At 41.0% G+C, this 16,444-nt stretch overlaps 1 protein-coding gene across 2 annotated transcripts; it reads left to right on the forward strand.

Moving 5' to 3' along the window:
- Positions 1–1,103: 1,103 nt before the first annotated feature.
- On the forward strand, positions 1,104–16,216 carry Tmem183a (transmembrane protein 183A). 2 transcript variants are annotated; one of them, XM_005375243.2, is made up of 8 exons: positions 1,104–1,319; positions 1,500–1,589; positions 2,403–2,570; positions 7,234–7,393; positions 8,286–8,466; positions 10,932–11,012; positions 14,063–14,218; positions 15,533–16,216. In XM_005375243.2, the coding sequence occupies exons 1-8, from the start codon at positions 1,211–1,213 to the stop codon at positions 15,716–15,718; spliced, it is 1,131 nt and encodes a 376-aa protein (XP_005375300.1). In that variant the 5' UTR covers positions 1,104–1,210; the 3' UTR covers positions 15,719–16,216. The 2 variants fall into 2 exon arrangements, with proteins under 2 accessions (XP_005375300.1, XP_005375301.1); XM_005375244.2 differs by having other exon boundaries at positions 7,237–7,393.
- Positions 16,217–16,444: the final 228 nt, after the last annotated feature.

Below are 16,444 nucleotides of genomic sequence, written 5' to 3' on the forward strand. Positions count from 1 at the left end.
TAATGCTAGACCTTTCTTTAATGTTATAATTTCGAGTAAATTAAATCTGAACATTTCATGCTTGTATTAAATTATATTCGGCTTCAATTATAACTCTAGATTCAAGCCTATTAGCACGACCCCTTGTGGTAGTCTGTTACATAAGGCTAGTGAAAAACCAGCGGCTTGCTCCTAATGAATTTCTGTGTATGGTATTAGCTAATTAGATTAAAAATGGAGTCCTTTTCTAAATATTTTAGCGTGGATCCAGCAGATTGAATGCCCGCCCTCTACTGTTTCACCCTTTTGGGAAGTGTAAGTAAATGAGAAGGATGAGAAGGATAAAGGAGAGCATAACTCAGGACTTCTCTTTTTGTTTGTTTGTTTTTTTGCTTTTCTCTGGTACCAGCAATCGAACTCACGACCTTCCGCTTGCCAGGCAGGCGCTGTGCCGCTGAGCTAAATCCCCAGCCCCAAGATTTCTCTTTCTTTTTTCTTTTTTTTTTTTGTTTTTTGTTTTGGTTTGGTTTTTCTCCGGTACCGGGAACCGAACTCATGACCTTGCGCTTGCCAGGCAGGTGCTTTTGCCACTGAGCTAAATCCTCAGCCCAAGATTTCTCTTTCAATACAAGGGAAAGATCATATTCTTTCTTAATCTATCACGAATTTTACTTGGGCGATGACGATACACTGGAAAACTTTTTAAGAACCCCTTCTCTTATTCTGAGAATTTAGAAATTTGTAGCTTCGGTTAAAGGAATTACAGTGCAGACTGACACACCCACGTCGGAATAGCGGGCGCTCAGTCTAAGGGTCTGAGCGCAAGACGCGAAACACAAAGATTACAATGCACTGTGTGTGGGGGGGTGCTAACGTGAACCTGGAATACGGATAGATGAGTTACCGCTGGCAGGAGGAATCTGGGAGACCAGGATATAAACTCAGTTCCAAATCTACCGGGATGTGAGCACCGGGTCGGATAAAACAAACACCTCAGCAGCTGAAAGGTCTACACAGCTGGAACTGAGAACCAGACCCACCTGACGGCGCCGGCCGATGACGTACGCAGATGGCTGGCGGTAATTGGTTGTTGAAGAGGGGCGTGGGCTGTTAACGAGACTTGGAGGCCAGGCTTTAACCATCGCGAGAGTTGCGGCCTCGGGTGCGGGATGGCCGCGGAGCCGGGAGGAGCTGGCCTGTGCTTCCCGGCTCCGGCTCTCTGGCCCGAGACATGGCCCGAGGTCCCGGTCCTTTAGGCCAGCCTCGCCCCAACACGATAACCATGCCCAAGAGAGGAAAGCGACTGAAGTTCCGGGCCCACGACGCCTGCTCCGGGAGAGGTGGGGAGGGGGCGGGGGCGCCAAAGGACCTTGGGGTGGGCAGGGAAGGGGCTCGCTGGCCGGGAGGCGAGCGCCCGGCTGCAGGAAGAGGGAGGCGGCTGGGCTGGGGACCTGATGCGAGGGAGTCTTGGTGGGAGAATCTTGCTGGCCTCTCCCTTGAGGGTTGATGGTGTGTTTCAGTGACCGTGGCGGATTACGCCAACTCGGATCCGGCAGTCGTGCGGTCTGGACGGGTCAAGAAAGCCGTGGCCAATGCGGTTCAGCAGGAAGGTAGGCGCACGGCGAGTCTCTCTAGACCCAGGCTGTGAAGACAGAACTAGTCGTTTTATTTATCTGGGATTCGCCTGTGTTCTTCCTGCAGTCCTTTGGTCATCTTCCCATAATCGCGTTTGCCCTCTCTGTTTGCTGTCATCCTGGAGGGGTGGCGCGGGAGGGGAGGATTAGCCAAGTGTCACAGTTTCCATAGCTGAAACGTTGCATTTCTTTGTGTACTCACCTTTAGTTTCCCTTGCTCTCATTGGGTATTAATCCCATTCCTGTAGTTTACATGTGCTTTGCTCTGCAGTTTGCGTCCATGTGTAACCTTGATGTGTTCTTTTTTTTTTTTCCTAATGGTGTTTCTCATGCTTTTAAGTTCATTACTCAAGGGCCCCTGAAACGTGTGTTTTATATAACACTTAAGTCCAGTTCAGGGTTAAAGTGGATGCAATTCCTCACGGACGTTGCTCCTCAGAATTTATGTAAATGAGAATAGAATTCATCTTTTGCTTTTATCTTGCAGGGCTCATGGTGGATGAATTGTACATTCTCTTCTCCCTCTCTTCTTTTTTAAAGAATTGAAGCTGACACTTTTAAGGAGTTAGTTGCTGCAACTTTGGAGTACCTTTGCCCGTTGCTTTGCTATTTTTTGATATTAAAGTACTGACTTTTTGTTTGAATTCGGTGATAAGTATTCAGCTTTCTCCCGCAGACTCACACTACTCCCCTACCCGTTTCCCTGACAGATGTTGATATCTTGGCGAAGCTGTCTGTATTTTTGGACGGGACAATGCTCCATCTCATTCTTCCCGTATTTTTTCCTAGTAAAGTCTCTTTGTGGCTTGGAAGCATCCCAGGTTCCTGCAGAGGAAGCTCTTTCTGGGGCCGGTGAGCCCTGTGACATCATTGATAGTAGCGATGAGATGGATGCCCAGGAGGAAAGTATCCATGAGAGAACCATCTCCAGAAAAAAGAAAAGCAAGAGACACAAAGGTACAGGGCTTGCTGCCATTTGGCTTATTAGTTCTGTCATGGGGACAGATTGAAACTGTCATTTTCTCATACCATGAGGGGAAACTCAAATGGTGATACCAGTGGGGAACCAGAGTTTGGAGAAAACCTAGCTTTCAGCTACGATCCTGGTCGTAGGATGATACCTGTTCATACATCTGGCCTTTTTGTGTTTGTTTAAATTTGAGAAGGAAGGAGATTGGTAAGAGTCATTGATTCCTGGAGCTGTGAACTGGATTGGAGTAGCTATTTGTTGGCAGTATGTCATCAGGTAAAAACTGGCATTTCTGGATTTCTGAAAGTGTAAGGAAGCAGAGATGTGATAAATGGTTTTCCCATATATATGAATTCTGTGTAACCAGTTTTATTTCAAATATAGTTAGTGTTATCATGGGCTTTTAAAGGCCCTGCAGTAATTAATGCCTGCTTTATGTCTAATTGGTACTGCGGAAAACAGGAAAATATGTGATATTTACCTCCTAATGGTGAAAATACCTTGAAGCAGAGAAAAGTAAACTAATAGTGTATAATGTGCCAAACTGTCATTCAGATTCCTATGTTCTTCCCTAAACTTAATGAATTAGAATCTCTTGGAATGGAGCCAGAATAGCTATTACTAATAAAAGTGAAAGTGGTTCTGATGGTCAGCTAGGTTTAGGGGAAAGCTGGGAAGTGAGAAGTGTGTGTTTGGAGTCTGATCTATCAGAACTTTCATCTGTGTAAAAATCAGATAATAGACCCTTGTATTTGTTGAAACATTGAAATCAGTGAGCTAGTAAACTGATACTACTTTACTGTTATACCAATTATTTTCAGTGCTGTCCCTTTTTTCCAAGATTACAAGCTTGACATCAGTGTTTCTCATACTTCATTCTTCCTTAATTTCTCACTTAAAGTTCCTTCTTACCATCACCATTCTATACGGTTTTATATGACACATTATGGCACATTCCACAAAAATACTGTCGTTTTATTTTTTTTTTTATTTTTTTATTTTTTTTTGGCTTTTTCTCCGGTACCGGGAACTGAACTCACGACCTTGCGCTTGCCAGGCAGGCGCTTTTGCCGCTGAGCTAAATCCCCAGCCCCAATACTGTCGTTTTAGACTTTTGTTAAATATCTTTATTATAAATGCATTTTTTTTTTTTTTTTTTAAAGAGATAGGGTCTTGCTATGTAGTTCAAGCTGGGCTTAAACTCACTATGTATCCCAGGCTGGTCCTTGAATTTAAGGTGATCCTTCTGCCTCAACCTTCTGAGTGCTGAGATTACAGGCGTGTGCCACAAGACCCAGTTTAAAATGCATTTTAAAGTACATAATTTACCAGGACTGGTGGTGCATGCCTGTAATCCCAGCACTTGGGAGGCTGAGGCAGGAGAATCACCTTGAGTTTGAGGCCAGCCTGATCTATATAGTGAGTTTGAGGCCAGGCTAAAGTACACAATGAGACCCTGTCTCAAAAAAAATAAAATAAAATGCTAAAGTGCGTAATTCAATAGTTTTACAGAGTTGTGTAGCCATCAACATTATCTAAATTTATAACATTTCCTGTACCCCAAAAAGAAGCTCCATTCCTATTAACATCACTCCTTCCCTTCCAAATTCTATCCCTACCAGCTTTAGCAACCACTAATCTAGTGTCTATCTTTATACACATTACTTATTCTGGATATTTCATATAAATGAAATGATACAATATGTGGTCTTGTGTGTCTGGTTTCTTTTACTCAGCATAATGTTTTCATAAAGATTCATCAATATTGTGGCATATATCAGTAATGATTCCTTTGTATTGCTTGTTGTTTGGCTGTTATGCATAGTACTGCTGTGCACATTCATGGGTAGGTTTCATTTCTGTAAGGTAGGAGTGAAATTGCTGGATCATATGGTAACCTGTGTTTAACATTTTGAGAAACTACCAAGCTATTTCACAAGATGGCTGCACCACTCAGTATTTCTATCAGCAGTGTTGAAGGTTGCAGTTTCTCCACATCCTTGTCATTTTCTGACTTTTTAAATTATAGTGAATGTGGTATCTTATTGTGCTTTTGATTTGCATTTCCCTGATGTCTAATGATGCTGAATATTTTTTAATGTATTAATTGCCCATTTGTATATTTTCTTTGGAGAACTCTGATTACTTCCATCATGTTTAAATTGTTTTTTAAAAGACTATTGAGTTGTATGAATTCTTTATATATCATATTTAAGATACCAGTCACATGTTAGATGCGTGATTTGTGGCTTATAGACTCTTACCCCTAGTTCATCTTTTACTTCCTTGCTTCACTTTATCCCTAGTAGTTTCCTCCATTTGAGTCAGATTGACTTTTCTTTTTTTGAGACAGGGTCTTGCTGTTAGTTTGGGCTGGCCTTGAGTTCACTATGTACCCCAGGCTAGCCTCGAACTCATGATGATCCTCCTGCCTCAGCCTCCCAAATGCTGAGAATAATTATAGGCATGCGTCATCACATGTGGCCCAGATTGACTTTCTTTTAGGTTCCTCCGACTCCTCTACTACTGGGCATTGAACCTAGGCACGCTCTGTCACACTACATCCGCACCCCTTTTTTATTTTTGTTTTTTGTTTTGTTGTGGTTTTTTTTTTTTTTTTCTTTTTGAGACAGGGTCTTGTTATGCAATTCAGGCTGGCCTTGAGCTCACTTTGTAGCCCAGGCTGGTCTCAAACTCCCAGCGATCCTCCTGCCTCAGCCTCCCGAATGCTAGGATTACAGGTATGCGCCACCATGCCTGGCCTCCCTTTTTTATTTTGAGACGAGTTTTTGGTAAGTTGCTCAGGCTGGCCTGAAACTCTCAAGCCTCTTGCTTCAGCTTCCCAGATAGCTGAGATTACATATGTGCACCACTGTGCACACCCTTTCACCTTCTTTTTACAAAGAAGAGAGTGTAGTGAACTCCATGTAGCTGTTAGCCAGCTTCAATAATTATCAATTCATGACCATTTATATTTAACCACTGCCCCCCCCATTCTGTCACACACATTTCAGATTAGTTTGAAACAATCTCTGTAAATACTTTAGTAGGTACCTCCAAAAGTTAAATACTATTTAAAAACCACCACAGCTAAAACACTTACCATTAATTTCATGCACGCGAGTGTGTGTATGAGACCAGGGATTGAACCCAGGGAGCTCCACTCCCAGCTTTTTTAAAAGAAAAACTTTTGAGACAAGATCTTGCTAAGGTGCTGAGTTACCTGTGCTGGGCTTGAACTTGCAATCACTCTGCTTCAGCTGGAACTAGAGGTGTAGGTGCCCATGCCTGGCTGGAGTTTCTTAGTTTTGTGTAAAACACTGGCACTTCTTCAATGACTGAATTTTATCCCTAAAGACAAGAAATCTTGAACAGTACTCCGCTTTGTAAAAGTCTTTATAGGTCTCAGTAGAGGAAATTCTGATAGCCATTTGCATTCTCTTTCAAAAAAAGAGAGAGAGAGAGGTTGGAGGGAGGGAGAAGTGGCTTCTTGACTTGGTAGTATGTTGAACCTTGAGTGGTTATTGGAGATTATAAGAAGGGGTATGAGCCAAGAAAGAAGATGATGTTTTAGATGTGCTGCTGTCTGTTAGGAAGGAACTCACACAAGAACCTGATTGACTCATGGAGCTGCAGGAAGCAGCTGCAGAAGCAGGGAGGTGATGTGTAAGAGCTTTTTGCCCAGGCTAGAGGAAAACTGGCTTTAGGACAATAGTAAGACTAGATCTGAACTAAGGATTAGGGTTAGGGTGAGTCCAGATACAGGTGTCTTTATGGAATCTGTATTGTTATCCAAACCTCAGGGTCAAGGTAAGGAACACTAATGAAGTCTGAAGGAAGAGGAGGTAGGGGTACTTTGTGGAGGAATGATTGTCTTTTGCCAGGATCATAGGCCAAACTGGCAGTGAAACTAGGAGAAGCTAAAAGAAAAGCCTTTATAGGCAGTTGTTAAATAAGGAGTGTACACTGTAACTTACCTGGTTTTCATTTATTTTTACTATTTTTAACTTTGGGGGGTTTGTTTTTGAGACAGGGTCTCACTCTACAGTTCAGGCTGTCCTTGAACTTGCTATGTAGCTTCCTGCTTCAGCCTCCCAAGTGCTAGGATTGCAGGCGTGTGTCCTCATGCCCAGGTTATTTTTTTAAAATATAGTTTGCACTTGAAATTTTCTTGTATCACACTGAAATCTGTTTTATCTTTTACATTTATGGAAGAGAATGGTGGATGGGGACTGCAAGAAACATCAAAGGCAGGGTTTATAATGCAAAGCTAGAATTTAGAGTCAGAAACGTGGATTCTGTTTACCTAAGTGGCAAGGCTTTCTTATTACTAAAATGGATACAGTATATTTTATTTCTGTTGAATTATGAAAGTCAAGTGATACATGCAAAGGCACTTTGAAAACTTCAAAATATTATGTAAATAGTTGTTAGAAAAAAGCCTTAAGGATAGGACCTGTTCACTTGGGCAACAGGAGGCAAAAATTTTCAGCAGGTAGAATTAGCAGGGAGCAGTCAGCTTGAGGACCTTCGTTGGACCCATTTACAACCTTTTCTCTAACTGTCAGGCCCTGGAAGAACTGAAATGATTATCATGAGGTATTGTTTCTAGTAAAAGATAAAAGATTATTGTTCTTTTTTCTGTTTCAGAAGACCTGGACGGGGCGGGAGGAGAAGAGTATCCTATGGATATTTGGCTCTTGCTGGCCTCCTACATCCGTCCTGAAGATATTGTGAATTTTTCCCTGATTTGTAAGAATGCCTGGACTGTCACTTGCACTGCTGCCTTTTGGACCAGATTGTACCGAAGGTGCGACCATAGACAGCTCACTTTATTTTCTGTGTAGTTAATTCATTTGTGTTTGTGATTTGGAGCCACTCCCCGGAAGGTGACCTCTTTTACTTTCGCTATGACCCTAGCTCTGAGTTGCTAGACCGCTGTCTAATTTAAATTTGATAGTGGTAATTCACCAAGGTAATTGTCTTCGCTATGGTTGCTTCTTCCCTCAGACTAGCATCTACTTAAAAAAACTTGCTTCAGCTCTCAGCAACAACTGATTTTGCTGTTTCTTCAGAGGCTTATTTTAGCTGGAATGTGCAGATGCTACAGATGTCTATCTTTCCCTACTGGATTACTTGTTTCTTAGATTTCCCAGTCACCTGGAAGTATCATGTGCTTTGTGTACTTGGACTGTCCCATACAGAGTGCAGTGGTGAAGAATGAGTGAATTATCGGATTAGTGGAAGGGCTAGCTTTGACATGGGGTGCAGAAGGATAGTGCATATTGCAAGTTGTCAGTGAGGCTGTTAGGGAAATGGATGTTGAGGTAGCAGGGAGAAGAGAACTTACTGACATACTTGACAGGAGAACCTGGTGGCTCTTCTACAGGACAGGTTTTCTTTGAGCAGCTGAAGTATATTATGCTGATACTGGTTCAGAGGCTTACTCTTTATAGAATGAAATGGTCAGGATTTAAATTTTTAAAACAGGTGAAATACAGGATTACAGGGTGAAGGAGCAAAAGTCACTGAGAAGAAGGTGAAGAGACAGTGGTTTGTATGCATATGGGCACTGGGACAAGCTACCTTCCGGCCAGCGGAGTAGTGTAGTGGGTTCGTACAGAGACCAGGAGTCCTAGGTGACTGACCCAGAGCAGCAGAGACAGGCCACGTATTGGTAGGAGTAATGTGTCGTGTTTCAGGCACTACACGCTGGATGCTTCGCTGCCCCTGCGCCTGCGACCGGAGTCCATGGAGAAGCTGCGCTGTCTCCGGGCGTGTGTGATCCGATCTCTGTACCATATGTACGAACCGTTCGCTGCTCGTATCTCCAAGAATCCAGCCATTCCAGAAAGCACCCCCACCACATTAAAGAATTCCAAAGTAAGTGAGGATCAGTGTTGGGGTCTGACTAATGGACTCTTGAGTGGTGGGCCTCTGACTGTGCCTTGTGTTCAGCTTCTTCGTTGGGGTGGGTGGTTGGTCCCAGGGTGCTAGGATACTCGTGTAAACCTTTAGGGCTCAAAGATTTCATTTCTCCAAGACATTGCCACTGTGCTGGGCTGGCTAATATTACCTTTACTTACAGCTTTCTTGTGCTTTTAGTGTATTCCTTATTCTTGTCTTAATTCATTTCCATGTGTCATACTTTGGATCACTTTAGATATAATGACTTTAATGGTTTGGGCTTGGAAAAGTACTAATGAAAAGGTAGATGTATATTAACATTTTTTAAAGGTGCATAAATCATGATTCAAAGATACAATGTGGACAACTCATTTTTTTTTTTCTTTCTAATATAACTGACATCTGGAATTCCCCTTTATTCTTGACCTCTGTAAAGGATTCTAGTGTAGCTTTCTTTAGCACTTGTTAAGTGCCCAGTGCCAGGTTACTGCCAAGCTCTGTGGCAGACTGTTTCAGTACTGTAAGGTGCTCTGACTCACAGACCTTCGGACTCTACCTGTGTTTTAGGCTGTTTTTATCTCAGGATCCTCCCAGTATTTTATATTGATACATTCAAGTGGCGTTCTTCTACAAGGTCTACTAGCTTTGATGCATTCTGTCCTTTTCTCCTTTGTGATAAAATTTCTAATGAAGTCACTTTTGCCAAGCTTTGCTAGTGTAGTAGATATGATTATGTAGGTAGGTTGATTTCTCAGCCCTTTTTTTATTCATCTAATACCATTGTCTACATTTAGTATCTTTTGAAATTGTAGGTAATTATTTTTTTAATACATGGGAATTAAACCCAGAGCCTCGTGCATATTAGAGTAGGTAATTTTTATTACTCTGTTCCTTTGCACAATCTGATGTTCTGTAGCACTTTCTATTCTCTTGGACTTTGTCTTTATGGTCATGGACATTGTATAATGATTCTTCTTCCCCAGATTAGCTCTAGGTAGAGTGATTATATTGCATGTGGTACATATGAATTAGAAGAGTACTTTTGATTTCAAGATAATTAAGATTTCCCCTTAGGGTTGCAGGTGATTGGGGCCATTGGCTGAACTCAATTTAAAATTACGTTGATACATTTAGGGCAGGAGTAGCAAGCTGTGAGAGTAGAATTTCACCCAGCAGCTGCTTCTGCTTGTAATATGAGTGGACCTTGTATCATCTCACATTTACAGTACCCCTCCCCCAGAAGCATTTGATAGTATCAGACTAACTATGGGGAGGGCAGGATCATCCCAAAGTTAACCATGCCAGGTGTGAGTCAGTGCTGAGAGAAGAGCAGCATTGGGCAAACTCCTCATGCTTGATGCATCTTAGCGGCTCCAGTGCACAGTGCAAGTGCTACTGCTTAAATTCTAGAATGCCCATCTCTTCATATTCTTCTCACTATTCATTTTTAAAAAGTAGACTGTGCAAAGCCAAAGTGAAATGAAAACCAAGATCTTAATCCAGGTAGTAAGTAATCCAGGCCATCTGGCTCCTGCTTCTTTGCCTGTTAGAGATCTTCTGAAGAGGGTGTGGGACCTGCAGTGGCAGGTGTCCCATGCATGGCCTCGCCATTAGTATGCCAACAAGTGCATGGCATTCAGGGAGTTGCCAGCATGCCTAAAGGAAATTGTGCCCCGTTCCTGGACTCCAGCTTTTCGCATTTGATTCCCCCTCTCTCTCTTTTCAGTAGCATAGCTTGTGTGGGACACTGGAGCCGTTGTGATGGCAGCAGAAGTGTTTTCCCCTTAAAGCCAAGCCCATTATTTTTGATGGAACAGCAGGACGTACAGGGCATGTCTGAAGGGCAGGACAGCTGGCACGGCGGACGACCCACCCCTTGCCCCCTGGGAGGTACTTCACTTCTTGTGCTTAACCCTAGCTGTAGCCTGACTTTCATTGAGGAGCTTTCACTAGACTGAACTGACCCAGCTCTGTGGATCCCATACCGGCTGTCTGCTCCCAGAAGGTCCTGAGTGGCTTGCTCCTATTGGAGGGCCGGCCCTCCTTGCCTATCTTATGGCCACATCATCTTGCCTGGTGGTGACTGGCGGCCCCTATATTTTAATGTAGAGCAGTGGCCTGGTGAATCAGAGAAAATGCCCCAGTGTCTGGATACCACATTTCTGTCTTTAAAGATGAGAACGGTAGGGGTTGGTCTCAGTAGCCTCCGAGGTTGACTTATATTCGTCCCTCTTCTCCTTACTGAACAGTCCTGGGATTGTCTTTTCATGTTGTACCAGTGTCAAACTGGGGATCTCTCTGTGCCAGAGTAAAATCTCAGCATTGGGACTGGGTTTGGCTTTAGAGCTGTCAGAGGGGTTTTTTGCTGATTGTTTTTGCTACTTTATAGCATATTTCGATATTTTCCCCCTTTAGTTCATTTTATGTTTTCTTTCTTACAGTGCTTACTTTTCTGGTGCAGAAAGATTGTTGGGAACAGACAGGAGCCAATGTGGGAGTTCAATTTCAAGTTCAAAAAACAGGTATGTGGTCTTTGCTGTCCTCTCATTGTCTTTTAGGTAATATCTTTTTTCCCTTTAATGGAAAAAATAAGTTTATGTTGATTGTAAAAAATAAAGTGATGTTTTAGCCAATAGTTTTATGTGCTGAAAAAAGTAACATCAAAGTTCATTAAGTGTGTGATAATGATAGTAAACATAAAAAGAACACACAGGGGGGCTGGGAATTTAGCTCAGCGGCACAGCGCCTGCCTGGCAAACGCAAGGTCGTGAGTTCGATTCCCAGTACTGGAAAAAAACAAAACAAAACAAAAAACAAAAAGAAAGAAACAGAAACTGAATTACGTACGTAACATACTATCGTTAGTCTCTATCAAGTGGATTATAATAGGGAAGTATGAGTAAAAGAATAGTCATTGGATTATAATGTGTAGTAGCAAGAAATTGGAATAAGGTAGTGTCTTGTTCTAATGAATTTCAGTAGGTATATTAGGACGTTTGTGGTGCTATATGAAAATACCACAGAGTAATTTTTTATTTTTTTAAATTTTTAAATTTTATTTTATTTTTTGCTTTTTGAGACAGGGTCTCACTGTGCAGTTCAGGCTGGCCTTGAGTTCACTTTGTAGCCCAGGCTGGTCTCGAACTCACAACAATCCTCCTGCCTCAGCCTCCTGAGTGCTGGAATTACAGGCATGTGCCACCACACCCAGCCATATTTTTTGGTTTTTTGAGACAGGGTCTCACTATGTAGTTTGGGCTGGGCTTGAACTCACTATGTAGCGCAGGGTGGCCTTGAACTCATGATCAGAATTTAATTTCCTTATAGTTCTGCAGCTAGGGAAGGTCGGAGTTAAGGCACCTGCAGGTTCTGTGCCTGGTAAGGCCCTGGTCTCTCTGTTCCTTATTGTCTCCTCCTTCGTTGGAAAGGAACACTGTCATCACATAGCATGGGTGAAGGCTGAAAGGGGCTGAACCTGGTGTGGACCTTCATGAGGGCCTTAATCCCCTTCATGAAGGAGGAACCCTCGTGACCTCATTGCCTCACCTCTCAATACCACTGCTTTGAAGGTTAATAGATGTTCAAACTGTAACATTAGGCATATAATGACCTTACTAAAATCAAATAATACGTTTCAAAACTTATAATACAGTATACCCTCATGAAATCATGGTTCAGAGTTCATAGCCTCAGTCTTTGTGGATTTTCTTTAGAACTTAACTAATAAATGTTCATGGAAACCCTTGCAAGTCGAGGAAACTAATAAATGTTCATGGAAACCCTTGCAAGTCGAGGAAACTGCAAATATCCTCCACAGTTGTTTTTTTAGTGGAGGTTTGCAGATAGCCAATGCAAGAGCATTATTCAGTTCTCCTTGCTGCTGATTCCCTGTAACCCATCTCCAGCAGATGCACCAACATTTCTGCATCATGACAGGTTGCTATACCACTTGTAGCTATCTCGAGTGTTCTTGGTTTTGTTCTTTAAGCTTTAAGATCCCTAAGATCCTGCCAAAATGCCCCTGCACCTTCTAAGGCTTTATTAATACGGTATTTTATTAAATTACATAACTGCAGGAGACAAGCATATTTAGGGTTTAAAGTATAAAGATAGGCATTTTTCTGATCACATCGAAATACATTTTCATGGACTAATGACAAATTTTATATATGTAAAGTAGAAACAACAGCACTTAGGGCATTTTTCTGATCACATCTGAAATTGTTTTTCATAATTCACAGGTGTTCTAGGAATATAACCCCTGTGAATTTCAAGAGTCTACTTGTGCCATGAAAAGAAAAGGAGTAGGAGCTATTTTGTATTGAGAGCTTGTTTTAGAGTTTTTAGCAGGGGAGCACAGGTACTCTTAGACTTTGACCAAATAAATATTCTCCTCCATCGGGAAGCGTGATCCTCTTCCACCCAGCTGGCAGCATCAGGAGGGACTCACATAAGGTAGTGGGGGAGGAAGGGGCCACCCACCTAGCCAGCCAGATTCATCAGATCAACCCAATCAATGAGGTGACAGATGCTGTAGCCAGATCGCCCTCATATCCAACTATTTTATATTGAAAGACAAAGAGAACAACCTAATGGACAGAGTAAGCCTGAGTGGATCTGGGATCAGAGAACAAATATAAAAGATATTTGGGGGCAACTGAAGAAATTTGAGTATGCTGTGGTTATTAGATGATTTACAATGTGTGAATTTTCTTATTCGTGGTAATGATATTGTGGTTATGTCTGTCTTTATTCATGCTGGTTTTTTGTTTTTTTTTGTTTTTTTTTTTTGTACTGAGAGTCGAACTCACAACCTCACACCTGCCAGGCAGGTGCTATGCCACTGAGGTATATCACCAGCCCTCATGCTGAATGAAGGGTGGAGTGTTAATATTATTTCTAAAATGTTATTTCCAAATGGCTTTTCACCTCTTCTTTCCCAAAGTGTATTAAATATGTAGATAAAATGAGAAGGAGGAGTGAAAGAATTAGATATGACAAAATATCCAGTGATAGCATGGATACAAGAATTTAGTACACTATTTCATTAACCTTTTTATATTTTCAAGACTTAAGAGGGAAACATTTATAATAATGTACTGAAATTGCTAACCTAAATTTATTTTTGTGGTTCAAAATGAATGTGTTTGTAAATGAAAATAATTTATATGGTTTTGTGTCTGACGCATTTTGGGGAAGCCATAGTTCCCTTTGTCCACATTTTGCTCCATCTGTACTTATATTGGGCCACAGTAAGGATCTGTTTTGCCTGTCTTTACTTCTTAGCCTCAGTAGCTTCATTTTTTCCACCTGTCTTTTCTCCTTAACAGTTTACTGTGAGACATATTACAAGTGACACTCACTTGTCATTCCAAGGACACTCATTGTCCCTTTTTTCAAAGGGCAGGTTTTCCCGGAGCTCTGCATAAAAACCACTATGGTTACAAAGAGGTGATAAATAAAATTGTATCTCATTAGCTTTAGTTGAGATGTTGAATTTTCATTATTGGGGTCTTTGAGACGTTAAGTATTTCCTCTAGGCCATTAATTAAGTTAAGTTAATTTTCTTCAGTCCCCTAGATTAAAGAGCAAGTGTATGGAGCGATTGCAGCCTCCCATTCAATATGAAGATGTTCATACCAATCCAGACCAGGACTGCTGCCTTCTGCAAGTTACTACCCTCAATTTCATCTTTATTCCAATTGTGATGGGGATGATATTTACCCTGGTAAGTGGAAACTCAGGATGTTATCTCCTGCTGTCTATAGATTGTTACTATACCTAGAGCTTGAAAGAAGTTTGTAAATTTAACCATTGAGGAAGAAATCTCAGGAATAATGAAATAGGTTGAAATCAAACGTATATTAGAGAATATATTTTGTATATTATATAAACTTGTATATTATATTAATTATAACGTGAAATGTTTTACTTCTGTTTTCTTCTCCTTAGGAAGGGAAATGTTTTTCCATCTTTGTGTGTATGCAGTGATCATTAGTGATTGAGAAACTTATCATGAAAGGAATAATAATGAAGCACACGGGCACTGTATATCAGGACCTTTGACACATGCATATAGTGTCATAAACAGAATATTAAAACATAGGGTAATCAGCTCTGTCCTTTGTATGATGCTGTGACTACTCAAAAGCTTGATTAAGAATTAGATTAGTAAATGACGTATGTGCCTGTGGCTTATTTTTCCATATTTTAAAATATTTTAATTGGATTGTCAACTGGAAAGTTCATGTTGTCTTCTCTGTGTCTTAGGCTTATGTTCAGAGATACATGGTGTTCCCCTCAAAATGAAAATAGTTTTTTAAAATTGTAAAATAATAATGTATGCTTATGTAAAGAATTTAAATTATACATACATATATTGAAAAAGTAAAGGTGACTTAGATTTCCACTGTCTTACAACTGCATTTAAATTTCTGAAAACTTTTTTAATGTGTCCGTTAATATGCTCATGCATACATTCTCTCCCAAATAATTTGGTGTAATTGAGATTATGTCACACATGGTATTCTTAGTGAAGGTCCTTCTCCCAGCCCCCAGGTTAAGCCACATGGATGGCCAACTGTCTGCTTCTATTCCATACACCTCATGCTAATTCTGTGTAAACATACATATATATACTTGGGGATTTATTTTATGGTTTATTTTATAAAAAATGGGATCAGGTTTATGTTTTGTGCATCTTGCTTCATTTGTTCAACAGCACCTCATCAAAATCCCTCCAAGTCATCTCTCTGAGTTCTAACTCAATTTAAAGGAAAATTGCCTCTGTTGGTGTCTGTGTGTGCATCCTAATTTATTCACCCATCTGTGAGGCTTTCTTTAGTATAGTTTAAATGTATGAAACCGAGAAGACCTTACAAAATCATCCTAAGTTTTTATGTCTTTACAAAGGTGTTGGTATTCTAACCTAGAAATTCATCTTCTGTCCTAGCCAGTGTAAATTATATCTAGACTGTCTCGTTGTAGAGAAATGATGGAAACCGTGGTTACATTGGGTACTAAGTTTGCTTTTCCCTTCTAGTTTACAATCAATGTGAGTACGGACATGCGGCATCATCGAGTGAGACTGGTGTTCCAAGATTCTCCTATCCGTGGTGGGCGGAACCTGCGCAGCGAGCAGGGTGTGCAAGTCATCCTGGACCCAGTGCACAGTGTTCGGCTCTTTGACTGGTGGCATCCGCAGTATCCATTTTCCCTGAGAGCGTAGTTACTGCTTCCCATCCCTTGGGGCAGCCCTGAGTCTAGTCCATTAGTAATCAGATTCCAGTTTGGAAGGGGCAGCCGAATTGTATATCTGATTAGTAATGCACACGCTCTTTGGATTCCTGGGGCTTCTATTACAGGAAGGAGAAGGGTTCAATCAAGAGGAAGACTATGATTTATAAACATATTTTAATGTAAAAATTTGCATTTGAAAAGATAAACCTGACCCTGTTTTCTGTGTTAAAACCTAGTTTGGTGCTATTGAGTTTGTTTCTTTATTCTTTCGTACCAGTGGAAAAACGGATGATACTACTCTAGGGAAAAATTAAACTCAAATCTTCAAGCAAGGAAATTTCCCTCTATGGATCAGAGGAACCCCAAGGCCTAAAATTGTTCTACTGTTGCTTCCAATGTAGCTGTCCTTCAATTCAAGTGAATACTTTCTCTTCTTCCTTTACCCATCTCCAGAAATAAAGCAGGTGACAGGGTTTTCCGAATCTTACAAGGTTGACTTGTGTATCTTTTCTTAAAAACAATGTTTGGATATTTATTGTATAAATATTTTGCCAATTTGGGATTTTAGATGTTTTATTTTGTTTTGTTTTTACATAAGGCTGATAGTGATGATAATGACTGAGTCCTTAGTACTGTCCTGGGAACTTTAGCCTCAAAGGTAGGTGAAACTATTTACATTTTATGGTTGAGAAGCTGAGCTAATGACTTACCCAGG

The sequence above is a fragment of the Chinchilla lanigera genome, unplaced genomic scaffold (assembly GCF_000276665.1).
Source record: "Chinchilla lanigera isolate Chin_1 unplaced genomic scaffold, ChiLan1.0 scaffold00005, whole genome shotgun sequence".
NCBI lineage: Eukaryota > Metazoa > Chordata > Mammalia > Rodentia > Chinchillidae > Chinchilla > Chinchilla lanigera.

What these genes read in the sequence shown, in the direction of transcription:
- Tmem183a (XM_005375243.2), top strand. Translation starts at nt 1,211, where the DNA reads ATGGCCCGAGGTCCCGGTCCTTTAGGCCAGCCTCGCCCCAACACGATA. An exon ending in CGACGCCTGCTCCGGGAGAG is followed by an intron (nt 1,320 to 1,499) that starts GTGGGGAGGGGG and finishes GGTGTGTTTCAG; the next exon opens with TGACCGTGGCGGATTACGCC. An exon ending in TGGGGATGATATTTACCCTG is followed by an intron (nt 14,219 to 15,532) that starts GTAAGTGGAAAC and finishes TTTCCCTTCTAG; the next exon opens with TTTACAATCAATGTGAGTAC.